This window comes from Melitaea cinxia, chromosome 10 (genome assembly GCF_905220565.1).
Source record: "Melitaea cinxia chromosome 10, ilMelCinx1.1, whole genome shotgun sequence".
Taxonomy (NCBI): domain Eukaryota; kingdom Metazoa; phylum Arthropoda; class Insecta; order Lepidoptera; family Nymphalidae; genus Melitaea; species Melitaea cinxia.
Genome location: NC_059403.1, coordinates 6,111,616 through 6,133,849, shown reverse-complemented (window position 1 = coordinate 6,133,849; position 22,234 = coordinate 6,111,616). Strand labels below are relative to the sequence as shown.

The 22,234-nt window shown below is 33.1% G+C and overlaps 1 protein-coding gene and 1 long non-coding RNA gene across 2 annotated transcripts; one reads left to right on the top strand and one right to left on the bottom strand.

The window, feature by feature from the left end:
- Positions 1 to 720: 720 nt before the first annotated feature.
- On the bottom strand, positions 721 to 1,264 carry LOC123657303. The gene is made up of 2 exons (XR_006743683.1): positions 1,122 to 1,264; positions 721 to 894 (listed from the first exon to the last, which is right to left on the bottom strand). It is a non-coding gene; the product is annotated as an uncharacterized LOC123657303 (long non-coding RNA).
- Positions 1,265 to 19,768: 18,504 nt separating this feature from the next.
- Positions 19,769 to 22,234, top strand: LOC123657209 (deoxynucleoside kinase-like). The gene is made up of 5 exons (XM_045592787.1): positions 19,769 to 19,912; positions 20,146 to 20,315; positions 20,728 to 20,864; positions 21,499 to 21,593; positions 22,088 to 22,234. The coding sequence occupies exons 1-5, from the start codon at positions 19,769 to 19,771 to the stop codon at positions 22,232 to 22,234; spliced, it is 693 nt and encodes a 230-aa protein (XP_045448743.1).

Below are 22,234 nucleotides of genomic sequence, written 5' to 3'. Positions count from 1 at the left end.
ATAGAAGACGTTGTACGTACATGGAGAATTCTTAGTATACGTAAAATTACTTCAATGTTTATGTATGTTTATTAAGACAAAAGTATATAGGTACATAGTTTTGTTACTCTAATGTACTGCGTATTGTGCTCTTAGTTTAAATTCATCAAATGTAATGCTTAATATATCTACCATATTTTATCATCAGGACTTTTCCATTAGGATGACTTAATGCTTGTGTTTTAATATAACAATATATCAGATCAATAATAGTACGTAAAATTAACAACCACCCTACATTTTTAACTTTATCTTTATCATATGCAAGAAATGCCGCGAGAACAGTTAGTAAGAAATGTCGTGTAAATAGAATATAGCTTCGAAGGTCACTGTACTGTTGTTCATGGCTGCTTTTTAAATCTTATAAAATATTTAATTTTAAAAATATATTTTAAAAATTTTAATTTTAAAATATAGTCTTTTAATAAAGAATTCTTTAATACGATCCAACGATTTAGTATAAAATCCAATCTAAAATATACTCAGGAGTAAATTATATGAGAGTTTCAAATCTCTAAATTTTACGATATTACACATCGCCAGCACAACGGAATGAAAACCGTATTAATATTGATTAATTTTGGGAATTACTTTGATATATTATTTTATTGGGTCGAAAAAGGTTTTTATTGAAATAAATAATATAATTAATTGGAAATCCTAATCAATTTGAAAAACAAATTTAATCGAAATTAAAATATTCATTTCCACAAGGTCAATGATAAATTGTTACTGCTTCATTCTGTATATGTATCTTGGTTGGACAAAGGTACTTTCCTGGCATGTATTGCATTATTTGATAATTCCACTCTAGACTTGTTGATTTTCTTAAGGTCCTTCAAACAAAATGAAATCCTAAACAAAAATTTCACTTGAAAACCGAATTCATAATCGTGACCTTTTACTAGACATTTATTTGTTATACACTTTCAAAAGCTGACAAATAAAATTAGGTAATCGTAAAATTCATTTGAAATATTAATTTATTATTGTTCTTGACATAAAAATCCAAAACAAAAAAAAAATTAAGTTACATAATTCTTGTAACAAATTAATAACATTATTTGTTAAATGATACTTACGAATATTTAAACTTAAATATATTTAACCAGCTTGATGCGAAGCTACAACCGGTCTGAACATTATTCGAACGAGTACACTTACATTAGAAGACCGACACTAGCATTCACATATAATGGTGCGTGTCGACTTTACGACGAACCTGACCAACGTTTTACATTTACGTATATGTCTTTACACATACGAGTATGTCTCTCCTGGTGTTTTTGTTGCATTACAACATTTTCCACTTTATTTGTCTGAGTCAGACATCTCTATTCTTATGAAAATATAATTCATGTCTCTAAAAGGGAGGCAAAATTTAAAAAGCCTTTTTAACTCTTTAACCATTTGTCTTGATTTTTAAAGAAATAAGTATTATATTATGTATTTTTATCTCATTTTTCACCTTTGGAAAAATTAAAATCAGAAATATATCAAAAGTGCGATATAGTCTTTTCACTGTGCAATTCTCTTGACATTCATTAATAATTATGTTTGCTAGTAAACGAAGAAAAACCGACTTCAATTACCTCGACAAGTAATACAATGTGACGAAAAAAATTAACAAATTTTCGAGGGTTCCCCTCGACTTCTCTGGGATTCCATAATCAGATCCTGGTTTCCTTATACCCTTGGAATATCTCCTTTCCTACAAAAAATAATTATCAAAATCGGTTCATAAGCGTTATCCCCGAACATACATTAAAAAATAACACGTGGTTCAATAAGTCCCGAGACTAAGTACTAAAAAAAGGTCTTTTTTATAAAATTAATTTTTATTCATCAACATAGTCTCCTCCAAGAGCGATACAGTCCCTCCAATGCTTTTCTAACTTTTATATCCCATGTGTGTAGAACGATTTGTCTTTGGCTTCAAAATAAGCCTCCGTTGCTGCGATAACTTCACTATTTGAGTCAAATTTCTTACCCTGAAGCATTTTTTTGAGGTCTACAAACAGCCAGTAATTGCTGGGGGCCAAGTCTGGCGAATAAGGGGGATGAGGAAGCAATTCGAAGCCAAATTCGTTAATTTTGGCCATCGTTCTCACGGACTTGTGACAAGGCGCGTTGTTCTGGTGAAACACCACTTTCTTTTTGTTCATGTGAGGCCGTTTATCCGCAATTTCGTACTTCAATCGCTCCAATAAGCACATGTAATAGTCACTATTTATATTTTGCCCCTTTTCAAAGTAGTCGATGAAAAGTATTCCATGCGCATCCCAAAATATAGACGCCATAACCTTACCGGCCGATTTCTGAGTCTTTGGACGCTTCGGGCGGCTTTCACCAGCCGCTCTCCACTCCGCTGCCTGCCGATTGGATTCCGGAGTGAAATGGTATATCCAGGTTTCATCCATTGTTACATACCGACGTAAAAAATCTTTTTTATTATGATTCATCAGCGCCAAACATCGCTCTGAAACATTGATACGTTGTTCCTTTTGATTAGTTGTAAGCAAACGCGGCACCCACTTAGAAAAAGCTTTTTCATGGCCAAATTTTTATGTAAAATAGTGAAAACACTACCAGCTGAAATTTTCACTATCTCGGCTATCTCTCGCACTTTTACCTTCCGATCTTCCAATACGATTTTGAGGACTTGGTTAATATTTTGTTGAGTCACTGCTTCATTTGGACGACCTGAGAGTTCCCCATCATTGGTGTCCATGCGACCGCGTTTGAAGTCGGCATACCACCGACAAATGGTTGCTTTAGAGGGAGCTGATCCTGCATAACATTTTATAAGCCATTGCTGTGCTTCAACGGTATTTTTTCCCATTAAAAAACAATGTTTTATCAACACGCGAAACTCGTTTTTTTCCATTGTATCGAAATTACAACCGTAGCGTCACTTAAATGTTTCAAAATCAATAATTTTATTGTTCCATTTTTAAAAATTTGACACATATTCTTGTATTGATAGCCAGTACTTTTTAAAAATCAAAAGAGTTTTTAATATATGCGCCATTTCCAGGTTAGTCTCGGGACTTATTGAACGATCTAGTATATACGGTCGAATCGAGTAACCTCCTACTTTTTTGAAGTCGGTTAAACAGACGAATAATTTATAAACTTACTTTTTACTAATTATAATATCTTAACATATTTTTTCTGATAACTTTTTTTTTGATAACTTAAATAAGGTTGTTGTCCTAGAACGCAAACAACAGTACTGAGTGATTAACATGTAACAGAAACATGTCATACATTCCAGATTGTTCTCTATGTATATCAAATTTCGTTGCGATCGATCAAGCCGCTAAGCCGTGAAAGTGGAATAAACAAACCCATTTTCAGTTTTACAATATTATTAAGAATTAATTTTACGGGATAATAACTGACAAAAGATTATTTTTTTTTTTTTTTTTTTTTTGTCACTAGGTCGGCAAACAAGCGTACGGCTCACCTGATGGTAAGCGATTACCGTAGCTTATAGACGCCTGCAACACCAGAAGCATCGCAAGCGCGTTGCCGACCCAATCCCCAATGCCCCCAGGAGCTCTGGTCACCTTACTCACCAACAGGAACACAATACTGCTTGAAAACAGTATTATTTTGCTGTGATCTTCTGTAAGGTCGAGATACTACCCCAGTCGGGCTGCTCCATATTTTGAGCAGGAAATTCCTGCTGTGCCCTACCTCAGTTAAATTATTTATTTATTTTATACCACAACGCCCCTTGTCAGTCTTGAGATCGATTGGTAGAAAAGTGTGTATGGTTTCAAATTCGCCTTTCACGCATTAGATTCTATATAGTTGTGTAATAATGTAAAATGTGTGTAAAAAATTAATTGTCGAAATGCATAATTATTTTTCTTTTTGCTCGATATTGACAGAAAAAGGTTAGTATAAAAGATAATTATGAAAAAAAATTGATAAACTCACGAAAATAAACATGTCGATACGAATTATCAGCTAGTAAATAAATAAACGTCCCCAAATGGCCCGAGCAATTGATTTTTTTACCTTTTTTTCACACTTCAAACCAACATTTAAACAAGACGTCGGTCTCGTAAAAATATTTTCAAACAAAAGCGTTGAAACAGAAAAATGCGGTCCACAATAATCATAAAGATAGTGAAGATGCACTGTACTTGGAAACTTCGAGCGCTGTTTTCACACCTTTATTTTTAAATTTACAGCCGAGACGCTCTCGTGAAACTTAGAAAAACACAATATAATAAGGGAAATGCAAAATGCATTATACAAGATAAATATTTTATTTCTATTATTAAGTACATTCGTTACTACAAAATTAAAATTAAATTACTTTAATCTATACAAGTTTGTTAATAAATAAATAAATATCTACACAATATACACACGGTCGTCTGTTCTAATCCTACTTATGAATAATACATATATAAATATATAAATAAATATATATATTACAGCCAGACTCGGGGCGGGAATCGAACCCACAACCCCTGGAGCAGACAGCAAAGTCACCAGAAACTGCGCCAACGGGCTAGTCATCTAAATAATATTTGTTTATCCGGACTATTTTAGTATTAATACTAAAAATAGGAAATTTATGTACTATTTCTTAACATATATTTTTTTATTTATCTTTGATAATGAAAGACAATTAATTATTAAAAAATGTTTTTAGTAACCATGACAGAGGTATTAAGATTTTTTTATGAGTAGTACTAGTGTGTTACTATTATATATATATATATTGCAATTTAGTTTATTAAAAAAAATATTTTCGAGCTCAAACCTATTAGTTTAAGTTACAGTACCTGGGTGACCGAGCTTTTCTCGGTATTTTTAGTAAAACGTGTTTTTTGGAAATCATATTTAAATACGAATTACATATTTATAAAATATGAATAATATTTTCCGATTTTACCGACATAATAATAAAAATATGAACTGGTTATTTAAGTAAAAAATCATGAGTACAATTAGAAGAAAAAAAAAAATAATCGATCAGACATGGGAATTTGAACCGTGGTCTTCCCGGCCGAATCCCGCCTGAGCTATTACAACTACATTGACGATCGCAAAATTTACCTTCGTATTCTAACGATATTGTAGCCATTTTTTCATTGCCTAAAAACAGAGATAAAACGACATTTTCTAAAAATGAATCCTAGCTATAATGATTTATTGCCCCCGAAATCCCCTGCATACTAAATTTCATGAAAATCGTGTGAGCCGTGTGCTCATTTAATAGTATTAGATTAGATAATTGTCTCACACAAAATGAACTTCAATTATTAATCATGAATCTTATAATCAAAATCGATTCGATGTAAAATTCAATTTAAATTCTAATAAACAGAAACTAAAATGTCATTATTTTGCAAGGTTTAATGACCTATATCGAGTCACGGGTCGTGATTGCGATTGCGATAAATAATTTATTATATAGTTTTTTTTTGTATTAAAAAAAAAACCTAGAAACTTAAAATATACATAATTTTAGCGATTATTTCAATTATCAATAAAAAAATATAATACCACAAAAACAATCATTTATTAATTATTAACAAAATTAATATTCATTCGAAAAATATAACAAGATAGCAAAATTAGAACTACTTTAATACAAACTAAACTATATAACAATTAAATTAAATATAATTCAAGAGTTCTGCCTAACAAGTGATCGCTACGCGAGCCGGAGCCAAAGTGAGCTCTCCGCGGTGTGCTTGCTACCCTCCTTGCTATTGTTGCCACTTCAGTATTTCAAAACATCGAACGACGACCAAGCCACGCCTCCTGTCTCCCACTTCTACCTTCAATTTTGCTTATAATAAATAAATTTTATATTACGTAGAATTTTTAAAGTATTAAAACTAAATTCAATCGACTTTACAACGTCCCACATTTCATTTGAAACTTTAACATATCAAGAAAAGTCCTATAAAGCCATCCTGCCAATATGTCATAATTAACTGACTTCCAAAAAATGAGGAGGTCCTCAATTCGACTGTACTTTTTTTATTTGTGTTACTTCAGAAATTTTGTCTGGGTTGACCGATTTCGATAAAAAAAAAATTAACCGAAAGGTAGTGCGTGTCATTTGGTCCCATTTAAATTTATTTGAGATCTAACTACTACTCTTTGAGTTATATCTAATAATACGTTTTTACTTGACTATTTTTTCGTCGACCTACGTTGTATTATACCGCATAACTTTTTACTGGTTGTGCCGATTTTGATGATTTTTAATTTAATCGAAAGCTAATGTTTATTACGTAATTACATTTCAATTTCATCGAGATCTGATTACAACTTATTGAGTAATCTTTGAGAACGCGTATTTGTTGACTATTTATTCGTTTAACTATGTTGTATTCATTACTTGTCGATGTAATTGAAGTCGGTTTTTGTTCGTTTGCGAGCAAACACAATTATACGTTATATAATTATGCATAGTCTTATAATAGGATCAAGCATGATTATATTTCAAGTTACTTCTACTAAGCTATTATCTAGAACTGCTACGTTAGCAATCAGTTACGTAAGTGCTACGCCGTCTTGAGAAAATATGTCTACACTTGCTACGTAAAAGCTACGCGGCTTAAAATCAAAAATATTCTGTTTTTGTTATTTTACATTTTTCTTGTTGTTTTTTTACTATAATCGATAACTTCGTCAATCGTGGAAAAATATTAGCTGTGATGATCACAAGTAGTATTGTATTTCTCTGTTGAGTAATGTATCCAGACCTCTTGGCGGGTAGGGAAGGGTATCAGGGTATGGTCTGCAAGGCTCTTGAAATTTGGCATTGTAGGCGTCCACAGGCTAAAATGTCCACTTACCGTCATACCAAACATACGTTTGTCAGCCACACTTGTGATGAAAAGAAAAATAGACCAACAAAGTTATCGTATAAGCAATATACTCAAAAAAAATATTCTTTTTTGTATTGGTTAATACAATTTCTACACTCAATGGTAACAAATAAACAAATTTAAATTCCAACATCGTCTCCCACACGTCTCATTAATTTCGCTCAAGGAATCTCGGAGAAAATCAAGACAGCAATAATAGCGGGAATAAAAGTCAAAGTACGTGGAAATTTAACTTAAATTTATTTCGACTACGCCTCGCCCTGTTGTTTCGTAATTCGACGAGAACAAATTTAATCATGGCGTGCTTCTGACATGGTAATTGTGACTCCGTGTGTAATGGCAACAACAAACATAACACGTACATCTCCGTAACCAGATTCGGTATAATTTTAATCTTTTTACGTGTAAGAATATTGTTTATTTACTTATTAATATACATACAATTTTAAGTAATTTCAGCACATAGCGCCCCACTGCAAAGAGAACTCCTCTTTTTCCATTTAAGGCATTAATTTACACAAATTGATAGAGTTATGTAAAAGTGATTTAATCGCTTACAATAATCTCTTCTAGGCAAAATTATTGAAAGTAAGATGAAAAATTATGGAAAAAGTATGTACAGAAAACAATATAAAATTATAATAATAAATTGTAATTAATTTATGAGTACTGTAATAAAAAATGTCTATTTCACTTATCAATTAGGTACGTAAATGCATTGAACTAAACGTTAATCAAAGTTTTATGTGTTATTTTGTGTGTGCGAGTCACAGAAGTATTTTCATTCTATTTTTTTCGACAACACAAAAAAACTGCTGGACCACTCATTGGACGTGTTTTCCATAGTTGTGATCCAGGAGCTTAAAAAGATAATCTAATTAAGGCTTAATCTTATATCCATAAGCCTCTCTCCACTCTGTGAGTAACTATAGTGAAATAATAACGAAATTATTTCCTACACACACATAATTAGTATCGTAGATGAAGTCGCGTATCTCAGTTAGTTAAGCATAAAGCAGTTAACATCAGAACAAGATATTACGAGTCTCAAAATTACGTTCCACTTATATGAGTTCATGCCCTCATCATACAATATAATCTAATATTTAATAGCTATAACAATATCATCGCATAATTTTAGCAGTAATAGCGACGGTAATAGTGCGTGTATCACACATAAACCCTAATTCTGAACAATGTTATACAAATAATTAATACTAATATACCGAACAACATTGTGCCCATTATCGAAATAACAGAATCTTTGATAAGAACTATCATAAACGTAAATATATTAACGGATGAATTGAAATCATTTTTAACCGACTTCAAAAAAGAAGGAGATTACTCAATTCGACCGTATATATATATTTTTTTATGTATGTTATGTTATGGCCTCTTTCCCCATATAGGAGAAGGATCAAAGCTTAATTCACCACGCTGCTCCAATGGGTGTTGGCGGATTACTTACTTATCTATATTCATACTAAATAATACAAAATCAAAAATGTAATTCAAATAGATAACTAAAAAGTATAATGCTCAGCAAGTGCAAGTCCTTAAAAATATAAAACAAACCAACTAAAGTCGACTACAATCGCGACGAGTTTTACTAACGATGAAATGAAACAAACAGAATAATCTCACGCCCATTGTCTGTATGACAATGGAATGTCAACAGCTATTCAGTCAAACTGTAGGCATTGTACGAATACTATTTCTGGGACTCGCCGAGACACTGGATAAATTTAACTGTTATAAAAATGGTTCTGTATGTTTTTATTGTTTTTTTCCATTAATTACTCGATATACACATGTGACTAAAATAAATAATATAAGAGATTTCGACATTTAATAAATTAAAAAAAATATATAGCACTAGTCTATTTCTGGTTTTGTTTTTAAATTGTCGTTTTTTGTTTCGAAGTATTGCATCAAAAAAATGCTGTAGGTACGAGTAGATTGAATTTTTATATTGGTAAAAGAAAAATCACCTGAATAAATTGATAAAAAATCGGTCAAAATTTTTGACACAACTGTTTGTAGTAAATAATGTTTTAAGTTAAAAAAAAATTAGTAAATATTTACTGAAATACATAAAGATTATTTATTTATTCATATAACATTTTGATATCACCACAATACATGATCTCGTACCCTATACAAATGAAAGTTAAATGTCTGATGCCATATAGTATCTAGTAGAAATATTGCCTCTCAGTATATTTTTAATTTTCACTATTTCACAGTTATATTGAGTAGAGAAAAAATTGTAGCAAGACTTTGAATAAAATTTGCAATGGCCGATGTTTTGTATTCACGAACAGCAATATCATAAAAATGAGACAGATAAAATTTACCTATATATTATGTACAGAGTTTAATGGTCTATCTCGTCAGACATGCACGGTTAATATTCGTTTTATTGTTAAGACGATAACATGAAAAGTTTTTTACATAAATGGAATTTGAAACGCTTAAATAAGGTAAAAATAAGGTAATGTTTTAATTTTATTTGTCTAGAGCTAGATTACGCAGTCACGAATGCAATTTTAACCTACCTACGTTATTAAAATAAAAATATATGTAATAAATAATAATAAATATCTACAAATTACACACACGGTCGTCTGTTCCTAATGTAAGCAACTTAATGCTTATTTTATAGGTAACAGCTGACTGGTATATCTACATTTTTTTTCGATAAATATACATATAAGTAATACATATATAAATATATAAATAAATATTTATATTACACCCAGACTCGGGGTGGGAATTGAACCCACAACCCTCGGAGCAGAAAGCAGGCTCACTACAAACTGCGCCACCGGGCTAGTCAAAATGTAATTGCTCAATATGACTGCCGTTTTTAATAACAATATTCCTTTTATAACAAAGTGTTTTTAGTGAACGACCTTTATTAAAATACTTTATATTAAATTAACAGACGTAGCGAACTTTGTAAAGCCATATTTTTGTGAATATTTCATTTTATTTTGACATTTATTTTTTAGTTTTCTTTTATAGAAACCTTATCCTGACAATAACGAACATAAAAGAAGGAAAAACCGTGTGGTGTCGTGGGACAGCGAACAAGAACGAATTTCCTTATTATAAAATATTAATTTCAACTAATCGAGGTATAAAGAAAATAATTATTCAGGTATACATTTTTTATTAGGATTATTTATCGATAAAAATCAAAATTTACTTTACTAAATTATCTTAAAACCTTTATTTTATTGACAATGATTTATTAAAATATATGTCGGCACTTGCGCTTTCGTACGCAGTTAGCAAGGAATTTATAAACAACAGATGCACCGAGCACGCAACCTAGCACATCGTTTGAAAGTCACCTACCCTCACTCATTATATTACTCGAGTTATTCTGACGTGTATAAAACGATCAGTGCAACCGCGGCTAAGGCAGTCTTGGCTCTTGGTTGGTACGGTGCACTTGTGGTATCCTGTTAGTAGCTCAACCTAGACTCTTTCAATAAATAATTTGTGCAAACGAATTAATTGTTACATAACGATCTATAATTTGGCTAGGCAGGGCGGACAACTCGAGCAGTGAAAGTGGCGTTGATGTACATCTCAAAGGGGATCTCTTTAAACCTACACCTAGGTCGCAAGTCCTAAGCACTGCTCTGAGTTACTCCCTCTGCCACACAATGGACTCAGTACCCGCACGGGAATCCATCGAATGCTAAGATGTTAGTCTCCGCCCCGTTAACTAATAACTATCCCGCGTTCCGTGCTGCGTACCTTTCTACTAAAATAACTACCATTCTGCTAAGTGATGCCTATGTTATAAGAAATTAGTGATACATAATATATATATCCTCATCCAGCCTACACCGGCAATCTTACGTAGATCATCGGTCCAACGGGCCGGAGGACGTCCCACACTGCGTTTGCCAAGACGCGGTCTCCACTCTAGGACCCGTCTACTCCAACGGCCATCGGTCCTGCGACACAGATGACCAGCCCACTGCCACTTCAACTTGCTAATTCTGTGGGCTATGTCGGTTACTTTCGTTCTCTCGCGGATAGTCTCATTTCTAATCCTGTCTTTGAGAGAGACCCCAAGCATAGCCCGTTCCATTGCACGTTGAGCGACTTTAAACTTGTGGACCAGTCCCTTGGTCAGTGTCCACGTCTCGGCTCCGTATGTTAACACAGGCAGGACGCATTGCTCGAAAACTTTTGTCTTCAAGCATTGCGGAATCTTCGAAGTGAAGACTCGACGGAGTCTGCCAAACGCCGCCCAGCCCAACCGAATCCTCCTATCGGCCTCCTTCTCGAAGTTGTTGCGGCCTAGTTGGATAGTATGTCCTAGGTAAATATAATCCTGAACAACTTCGAGAAGGGTACCATCGACCGATACCGGTATCGGTATGACTTGGTTGTTAAACATAACTTTCGTCTTATCCAAGTTCATACAGAGACCGACACGTCGGGAGGACTCGTTTAGGCCGGCCAGCATTTGGCCTAACTCATCCAGCGTCTCCGCAAAGATGACAATATCGTCGGCGAAACGAAGGTGAGAGATGAATTCACCGTTGACGTTGATGCCCCGTTCTCCCCAATCCAAGGTCTTAAAAACATCCTCTAGCGCAGTGGTAAACAGTTTCGGTGATATTACATCCCCTTGTCTTACCCCGCGCCGGAGGGAAATAGGTCTTGTTCTTTGGTCATTGACATGAACGGTCATCGTCGCCGCGTCGTACATAGATTTTAGTACCTCGATATATCGCCAGTCGACATGACATCTCTGCAGAGAGTCCAGGACAGCCCAGGTCTCGACGGAGTCGAAGGCTTTCTCGTAGTCCACAAATGCCATACACAGCGGTTGATTATATTCTTCTGTCTTTTGGATAATCTGCCGAACAGTATGGATGTGGTCCACGGTGCTGTAGCCATTTCGAAACCCAGCCTGCTCTGGTGGTTGGAATTCGTCGAGTCTTCTGGCGAGACGATTCGTAACAACCCTCGAAAACAGCTTATAGACGTGGCTCAGAAGTGAGATCGGTCTGTAATTCTTTAACAGAGACTTATCGCCTCTCTTAAAGAACAGCACCACCACACTCCTGGACCACGCCTCCGGCGTGGTACCTCGGTGGATGACGGCGTTAAATAGTCTTGCCAAGGCTTTCAGGACAGGTCGCCCTGCGGCTTTAAGGAGTTCAGTGGTAACTCCGTCATCCCCCGGGGCCCGCCCGTTTTTAAGCTGCCCGAGCGCTGCACCAATCTCATCCTCTTCGAAGTCCGGGATACACTCCGAATAATGGCGCAACAATGGTGCCCGTGGATCTTCGGTGTCCCAAGTCGCAGGCTTGCGTGCGCTCGACGAGTACAGCTGTCCATAAAAATTCTCAACCTCTTCTCGGACCTGAGGGCGAGAGCAGACGGTTCTGCCATCTGCTGTTTTAAGCTTCGCAAGAAGGCTTCTCCCCAATGGTCTTTGGAGGATTGCGGAAGACCGGGATGTGTGGCGCGAACTTGGGGAGGCCTATGTCCAGCAGTGGACTGCGATAGGCTGAAGTGTATAATATATATATGCGTTTTGTTTTTATAAAAACTTCCTCACTAAATAATATTAAACGATTGCAAAATTTTGCTCATTATAATTATCTAAAATTTGTACGTCTTATATTAATGAAATTTAAAATTCCATTCTATTTTTAATTTAAAAATTTGTACATTTTGCAGTCGTTTCATATCTCTTCTTAAATATTTATTTTCTTGTGGTTTTTCGTGTGTTTAATCTTTTGTATGTAGTCAATCATTGAAACTTTTATAATCTATGTCAGAGAACCCTAATTCGTAGTGTTTCTACAAATACTTCACCGACCCTGACCCTTTTACTCTCACATGCTTATTTAAAAACACTTCAGAACTATTGTTAAAAAACTAAAGTAGAATCTTCTTTTGAGCAATTAAAAATTTATTAATATTTTAGCAAGTCAATGTTTAAAGTTCCATTTGCAAAAGAGTACCTACGTAATGTGTCGTTAGTATTAAAGAAACAAAATAAAGTATTTCAAAATAATTATCCTTTTTTATTGTTGTAGAAATTAAAAGTCGTCGGAATTATATATTTATTATATTATTTTGACTTTCCATACACACGAGATTAAATTAATTGTTATAATATTATGTAATAAACAGAATGTTAAAAATAACAGCTTTAAACGAAATTATTGTTAACACTGTACTTATATTGTTACAAATCACTCAGTTTTTTTTTCAGTAGAAATTAAGATTTTACTTTTATTAATTCTTCGGGTTTTATGCAAAAGCATTGTGAAATTACACACAAAATTAGCATAAAAGGATATGAGATGATATTATTGCATACTAGTTAGCAGTGGCGTAGTGCCGCCCTCTTATTTAGGTATTTTAATTTAATGTATAATATTACATTACATAGGGATTGGGTCGGCAACCATCAGGTGAGCCGTACGCTTATTTACCGACCTAGTGACATAAAAAAAGTGTGACTAGGTCGACAAACGGCTCACCTGATGGTAAGCGATTACCGTAGCTTATAGACGCCTGTAACACCAAAAGCATCGCAAACGCGTTGCCAACCCTCTCCCCAATTTCCCCCAGGAGCTCTAAGAACCTTACTCACCAACACTGCTTGAAAACAGTATTATTTAACTGTGATCTTCGGTAAGGTTGAGGTACTTCCCCAGTTGGGTTGCTCCATATTTTGAACAGGAAATTTCTTGCTGTGCCCTACCTCAGTTATTACTAACTGACTGATATATTATTATTTTTTTCACAAACCTTGTCTTGGTAATAACGATCCAGTGTGGTGCAGTATTTCCGAAGTTAAACAGGTACAAAGTCAGTAATTCATTTTTGCGATATTTATATAAAATTATTAAGTAAGTATTATTGCTGTCTGGTTATGGCATTAAGAATATAGCCACCCACTGTCTTCCCGTGGGTGTCGTAGAGGCGACTAAGGAATAATACAGTTCCACTACCACCTTGGAACTTATAAAGCCGACCGATAGCGGGATAAACATCCAACTGCTGGCTTTGAAATACACAGGCCGAAGACGGGCAGCAGCGTCTTCGGTGCGACAAAGCCAGCCCTGCGATCACCAACCCCCGCCTGGCCAGCGTGGTGACAATGGACAAAACACATGAGTTCACTCCATTTTTGGTGCGAAGTTGTGGAGGCCTATATCCAGCAGTGGACTGTAATAGGCTGAAATGATAGGCTGATAGGATGATGATGATGATGATGATGATGATGATGACGATGATGATTGAGTATTATCCAAATAAAACTTTCCGTGTTAGTTATTATTTGTTCCTAATTAGTGCTTTCATAACTGTATGTTTTTTTAATAAAACGCGGACCCCGAGAAAAAATTCATAATCGTGTATGAAAATTGTCGAAACAAAAGAAACCGCGCTATAAGGGAAGTTTGTTGTTACGTGCTGAAAGACAGACAATGCATTCATTATTCCATTACTTAATGAAGCGGATGTCCCGCTGTGAAATTTTAATAAAGTTAAAATTGCTACTTAATTAATTGACGCGGTTTAGGCGTAATAATATAAAGTTTAACTAAATTGCTTTCCTTAGGCGCAAAAAAATTACTTTGTATTAGAATTTGTTGTTTTTTAATCATCGTGTCTTAGGTAAAGAATGATTACATTATAAAGTAAAATATTATACTTAATAATTATACTTGAAATGTAGATTATGATGTCAGCATGTTACAGCCAATTTAAGAAATGGTAAACGATTTTTACAAAATTATAAGAAACTAAGGAAAACGTAAAAAAGAAAGCAGCTTATAATAATTGTTTTTATTTGAATGTTTGTACATTAGGTCTGGAAAAATTAATTCTTTTCCTTGTCTTAGGACTTAAATAATAATTAACGACTTCCTAAAAATATTGAACAGGAAATGTTTTGTTTTTAAGCGGTTTTTTTTAGTCAACGCCTTATTTATAAATAGAGTGTAACTTAATTAAAAGAAATCTAGTTTTTCATATCAATTAATTGAACAAGGTAAAAAATTAATAATTAATAAAAACTAGCATCGCATTTTATCTTATCTTGCGTACCTATATGTTAACAAATACAGTAATAGCATGTTTATCAACGTGACCGTACTGTTTCAACATAATTTCGGATGTTGGTGGTAATTGCTAAATAGATAATCTGCTTAAAGTTGTACAAACATTTGCAGTATTTGTGTTTTACTATAGCAAATTTCTCCTATGATGAAAAGGGAATAGAACCGCTCTCATGCCACCAGCTCTAATTTTACTTAAATAGCTGTGGATTAGTAATTTTTGTACTCACTTGTGTTTTGTTCACCGCTAAACGCGAGATGAATTTAAAACCTAAAATAAAATAGGTAGATACAAAATGCCGTGATGACCACTTGTATAATATCCAAAATTGATATACATATTATTTTATTGAACGTTTTGTTACATTACAAAATATTACTAGGAGTATTTTTATTATTATTAGATACAATAATTTATTACACTACACATATTGGCTTTTATTAGCAAACTCGATCAGATTAATCGTTCGTGTTTTGTTTTATGTTGATGTAGTTGTTTCTTTATTAAATAAAATAAAATAAAAAAATCTAGATACCTAAGCAACGACAATTGCTAATTTAATGCAACAAAAACAATTAAAAATAATGGAATTTTATGCACGTTGCAGTTGCAGTACAGTTCAATACCCTTCTAAATCTTTCGCTGTCTTTAACAAAAATATGTAACTACCTACCTATGTTAAGGAAATAAACAACGAATAAGTAATTGAAAACGAAAAAAATTAAATACCACCAAACGATATTTCTAATACATTTCCAGAATTGTAAAAAATGGTTGTACAAATCTTACTGTATGAGGTCAGCGTCTACTCTCTTTTGAGAAACTCAACCGCTATTTTGTACGTTTCATGTACACTGACATATTTCGAATTTACGCTTCAGCAAATATATTTATTTGTGGACAGCGAAAGACGTTTGAATAAAATATTTTTAAATAAAGGCAAGTCGGTAGCATTTTAACAATAGTATTACTTAGCCTTCATAATGGGAATAGGTTTTCAAAACATCTAGGTTTTTCGTTCTTTATAAAATAAAACTAGCTGGCCTGACGAAATTCGTATCTCCATTCACAATTATGTCGATTTTTATTGATTAATTTTCTTCTATACAAACCCTGTCCTGACAATAAAGAACACAAAAAAAGAATAATCCAATTTTATGCAGTCATTCGGAAGTTATAGACGAACGTATGTTTTGGCTTCCACTGACATACACATGGCTTTTGGCACCCACGGTTACATCTGGCTACATGTTGTGGAATAATCAATTCTACAAGCAAGTAGATGGCGTAGCGATGGGCTCACCAGTATCCCCCGTTGTTGCCGACATATTTATGGAGGACTTCGAGGAAACTGCTCTGTGCACCTCGCCCATAATACCCAGGTTCTACAAACGGTATGTAGATAATACTATCACAATATTACCATATGATAAAGTAGTACCTGGGTGACCGAGCTCCGCTCGGTATTTTTAGTAAATCGTGAAGGATTAGTAGTAGAAAAGAGTTAAAATGATTCGCTGCCAGTTTGGATGAAGTCTTTTTTAACCGACTTCAAAAAAAGGAGGAGGTTTCTCAATTCGGCTGAAGGAAACTCAATATATATATATCGCACCTTCGGTGCAACAAAGTCACAATTCAGGACACTTTTTTTGTTATGTCTTTTATTAGGACTTTTTGATAATTTAATATAAGATTTTTAAACTATAGCAAAGAAAGTAAACTATTAATTTTATAAAGATTTCAAACCTACCATAAATAATAATCCAGAAAAGAGGAAGTAAAAGCGAAAAAAAAAAAATTAAAAGTCCTCTCCTGTAAAATTAAGAAATAAGCTGTTGTGTTGCACCGAAGTTGCGATATATATATCACTACATAGCATAAAACAAAGTCGCTTTGTCTGTCCCTATGTCCCTATGTATGCTTAAATCTTTAAAACTTCGCAACGAATTTTGATGAGGTTTTTTTTAATAGATAGAGTGATTGAAGAGGAAGGTTTATATCTATAATAACATCCATTAAATAGTGGAGATATACTGTTATTTTTGAGGTTTCTATTGTGATGTCGTAAATAATTACAATTTTACCGCTTACATTGCAAACGCAGCCTGAACCCTACGAGATTTATCAAAATAATGTACTAAGTATCATACACATTGAAAAGTTCTACAGAAAACTCCGCTATGGTATATATGTCTATCTCTTATGAATATCCCACAATAAAATTTTTTTGTCATTTACTTTTTACGACAAATAATGGCTAATTTTCAAAGCGATTTTAATCAATACAGCATTAATCCTTATCTAATTAAATACCTTAAATACATTGTTGATTTAATATAGATCTATATGGCCCTTTACAGTATATGATTTAAATAAATATTTTTGAAGATATTGTAGATTTAAAAATTGCGGTACGTAGCGTTTGCGGCAGCTCCTGCCGGCTTTTACTCTAAAGTTAACGCGTGCGGACCACAGGCAGTAATGAATAAATCAAAACTACTGGATCGATATTAATCGTTTTTTTTCAGTGAATGACATAGGCTATAATTATATTTTATACCCGTGCGAAGCCGGAGCGGGTCGCTAGTATATATATTAATGTATGTTCAGAGATAACTTCGTCGTTTATGAAAAGATTTTGATAATTCTTTTTTTGGTGGAAAGAAGATATCCCTGGTGTGGTAGCATGATAATGAAACCAGGATCTGATGATGGGCTCCTAGAGAAATCGAGGGAAACTCTCGAAAATCCACATAACTTTACATTAACTACATAATACTTAACATACTACTGGGTGTACTGAATTTGATGATTTTTAACTTAATCGAAAGCCGATATTTATCATGTGGTCATATTTCATCGAGATCTGATTACAACTTTTGGAGTAATCTTTGATAATGCGTATTTCTCGACTATTTTTCCGTGTGTGTATACCTACATTGTATTACCTGTCGATGTAATTGAAGTCGATTTTTTTTTCGTTTGCCTGCAAACACAATTACTAATAATTAATTAACACAAAATAAAAATAAAAAATAACGATGAATTAAAAATTGATATAAAATACACAATTACAAGATTGAGAGTAATTGCTTCTCAAAACTGATAGGCGCTCCAACAAATCGTTTTTTTTTTTTGAAAATCATATTTACGAATTACATATTTATAAAATATGAATAATATTTTTTTTTACCGACAATAATAAAAACTATAAATAAAAATAAAAAATCAAAAATCAAAAATAAAAAATAATTAAAAAATAATAATGATAAAATATGAATAATATTTTTCGATTTTACCGACATAATAAATAAATAAAAAGGAACAGCCTATTTAAATAAAAAATAACCAGTGCAATTAGAAAAAGAAAAAGAAAAAATAATTGACCAGGGACATGGGGATTTGAACCATGATCTTCTCGGTTGGTCCCGACCGACCGATTTCCCACCGAGCTATTGCAACTAACTTGACAAATGCGAAATTTACTTTCGCATTCTAACGATATTTTTTTCGCTCCCTAAAAACAGGGATAAAACGACATTTTCTGAAAATGAATCCTAGCTAGATAGATTTATCTCCCCCGAAACCCCCTATATACTAAATTTTATGAAAATCGTTGGAGCCGTTTCCGAGATCCAGATTCTATATATATATATATATATATATACAAGAATTGCTCGTTTAATAGTATAAGATAGCTGACTTGAAACATCGTCGCTATACTAAGTCCGCAATCTGTGAACACAGTCTAGACACAGCTAGCCATTATATTAGATTCGATAAACCACAGATCCTCGCAAAAGAACACCGATTCAAGCCAAGGATGATCCGTGAGGCTATTGAAATTAAAAAAAACATCCAAATTTCAATAGAGAAGATGGCTGGCTATTACCACCTGCTTGGGATACCATTATTAATATAATTAAATCAAAAACTAAGCATAATATACCACAGATTAAAGACTTGATTGTTCAGAGGTAAGCCGGACAGTCCCCATGGAGGAGAAGTCTGGTCTTTTCGCCAAGGCCAGCCTGTCCGGGACCCTCCAATTAAAGCGGCTGAAGGCTCCCGCGGGGGTTTTGGTCGGTAGTGCACCCCCAAGTGCTGAAGCCGACATACGGTCCAGGAATGCCTACCCGGGCATCCTGGATATCACCCATAAATAGGTTCCCCTGCGATACCAAAAAAAAAGACTCAATTAGCGCATTCTGCGTAGATAGAACTAAATAAAATATTGATGTATGTCGGTTAGTTTCGAATGACTTTGTAACGTCTGACACCTCAGTCCTCCCGTGACCATGGTTGCTGTAAAGTATCCGAAACGTCGGGAATCTAAAAAGTTAATAAGCCGCGATAAAATCCGAAAAAGTTGTTTCATTTAAATGAGTAAAATTCGCGTAAACATTAGAAAGAAATATAAAAATCGATTTCTCATTATTTTAATAAGTGACAGTAAGTTATTTTAAAAACGTCTATAACAAAAAAAAACGATTATTATAATGGTTTTTTATCTGTTTTTTATCTGTGTGTATGTAACTGTGTATGGTTATCTGTGCTATGTACTTGAAATTCGTATACATAAACAAATACATTTTGCATTTTTGTTCTTAAATTTCTGTTTTAACTAACTTGTATTCATAACTGATTTAAACAAATCCAATTTCCCATTTTCCTATAATAATAAAATAAATATATTATTGAAAAAAAACTTTGCATAACAACTCAAAACCTTGATCGTTATGTCAAATGTAAAAGTAATAACAAATACCGCCCGCGTAATAAATAAAAGACCTTTTAAAGTATCAATCGAAGGTAACATAGGATCGGGTAAATCTACATGCATTAAATATTTCGATAAATACCCAAACGTCGAAAAACATGCGGTAAGTAAGAATAATTGGCGGGAAAAACATAACCTGTCAATTTGACTGCCTATTTTATTAATTACTTTCATTTTCGACTTTCATATATATTTTTCATATATTTTTTATTTCGTATATTTTTTTATGTTAATTGGTATATTAACGTATATATTACTGTAAAACAACTCGTAAGTAGAATCAGTCAAAAATGTAATGTACGTTTTAATAAAAGTATACTAAATAATTTTAATCAGGAGCCTATATCAGAATGGCGCAACGTCAGCGGTCACAACCTCCTCAGTCTTCTGTACAGTGACATGAAAGAATGGACCTTCGCTTTCCAGCATTATGTGCATCTCAGTCGTCTCAAAATACAGACAAGCCCGCCTTGCAACCAAAATATAACAGTCAAATTGTTTGAAAGGTCTGATTATTTATCTATATGAGCTATATAATAATATTGTTTATGACTATTGCTTACTTCCCTCACAATATTGTAGGCAACCATAGGGTACAATAACGCTTACCTTCAAGAAGACTGTACGATTGGCACCTTCATAATATAAAAAAGTATAGCACATTAGCTGTGTGCTTTACTTTAGTCAAGTAATTTGCTATCCCTTAGAATTTTTAAATAAAGAAGGCTGTGTTTTGAATCTTCCAATTACTTACATAAAGAATACGACAACAAAATTTGTATGAAAGATAAACAAACATCTATCAATTCATCTAGCATCATCAAATTATTTATTTGTAGGATTAATCCAATAATATCTCAAAGCTCTACTATATTTTATTTTTTAAAATAATATTAAATTTGTGTTATATTGTTTCAGATCTATCCAGAACAGTAGATTTTGCTTTGTTGAAAATGCAAAGAAGCAAGGATTCCTCAAGGACCCTGAATATCAAGTGCTTTTGAAGTGGTTTGAGTACACGGAAAAGTATTTAGACACCAGTTTAGATCTCATTGGTTAGTAGTGGTAATCTTTATATGTAATTTAGCAGATATGGAAAAAAATGAAACAAAATTAGTTCTGAGTTCGCAAACACACATTCAGAAGAATTATAAATATATCTGTTTAATTCTGCTGGATTTATTGGGTAAGTCTTATTAAGACCTGTCGATTAAAAAAAAATAACCTTAACCTATCTAACTTCAAAATTTGACCATTTATCGGCATAATTTTGTTACAAAATTAATTCGACGGGGTCTTAATCTAAAGACTAGCCGTTTTCTTGTATTAGCACATACAATTGTACTAACAAGTTTAACAGAGTAACTGTCCTGCTAAAAAGTTCTCGCTAATTATTCTCAGCAGAGTTCGTTAGTTAGTTATGGGCTCGATTCTCTGCATTTAGACTCAAAGTTCTCATTATGCGTGTATATTAAATATATTAATTAATATATTCTCAGCAAAATCTACATTTCTATGTACATTATAACACTTTGGCTATAATTAATACATACTTTAAAGTGATTATTCTAAATTGATTTCAAAAGCTACTTGAATACGGATATATATTTATTTAATTTGTATTTATATTAAAAATTCTGCTAAAATTAATAATAATAAAATTAATAAATTTTCACTTTCATATTCCAGTTTATTTAAAGACAACACCACAAACGGTTTGGGAAAGAATGATCAAAAGAGGCAGAACTGAGGAGTCTGAGATACCACTGGAGTATTTAGAACAAGTATGTTTCTTAGTAATCTATATTAATATTATAAAAGAAAAAGTGTATATGTCATAAATTTTAAAAATTTTATATTTTATTTTTTAAACAATTAATCAAGAATACGTCGTCGATAGACTAAAATAAGACTAAATTAATAATGTCGACAGACTAATAAATTGTTTTCTAATAGCGATAGATGACGCTAGTTTATTTACCATTTTGATATTATATTTTAATCTTTTTCTTATTTACTGAATTTTTTGTTCAATTACAATAAAATATAGCCTATGTCACTCCTAAATAGTGTAGCTTTCTGATAGTGAAAGAATTTTCATGATCGGATCAGTATTTGCGAAGATTACCCCCTACATACAAACAAAGTTATAAACTTTACCTCTTTATAATATTAGTATAGATGTTCTCATTTTATCACTTGTTGGTGTAAATTAAAGTAAGTTTTTATTGGTTTGAGAATAAACACAATTATTGTGTTAAAATAATTACAATTTCAGGTACACGAATCCTACGAGAACTGGCTCAGTTCCCCTGAGGTTGGCTGTGAAGTGCTGACGATTGACGCTGATAGGAGCCTCGATTGTGTCCTGAAAGACTTGGAACGATACAGTTATAAAATATTAGGTGGTAATCACACTAATTAG

What these genes read in the sequence shown, in the direction of transcription:
- LOC123657209 (XM_045592787.1), top strand. Translation starts at nt 19,769, where the DNA reads ATGTCAAATGTAAAAGTAATAACAAATACCGCCCGCGTAATAAATAAA. An exon ending in CACCAGTTTAGATCTCATTG is followed by an intron (nt 20,865 to 21,498) that starts GTTAGTAGTGGT and finishes TTCATATTCCAG; the next exon opens with TTTATTTAAAGACAACACCA. An exon ending in CACTGGAGTATTTAGAACAA is followed by an intron (nt 21,594 to 22,087) that starts GTATGTTTCTTA and finishes TTACAATTTCAG; the next exon opens with GTACACGAATCCTACGAGAA.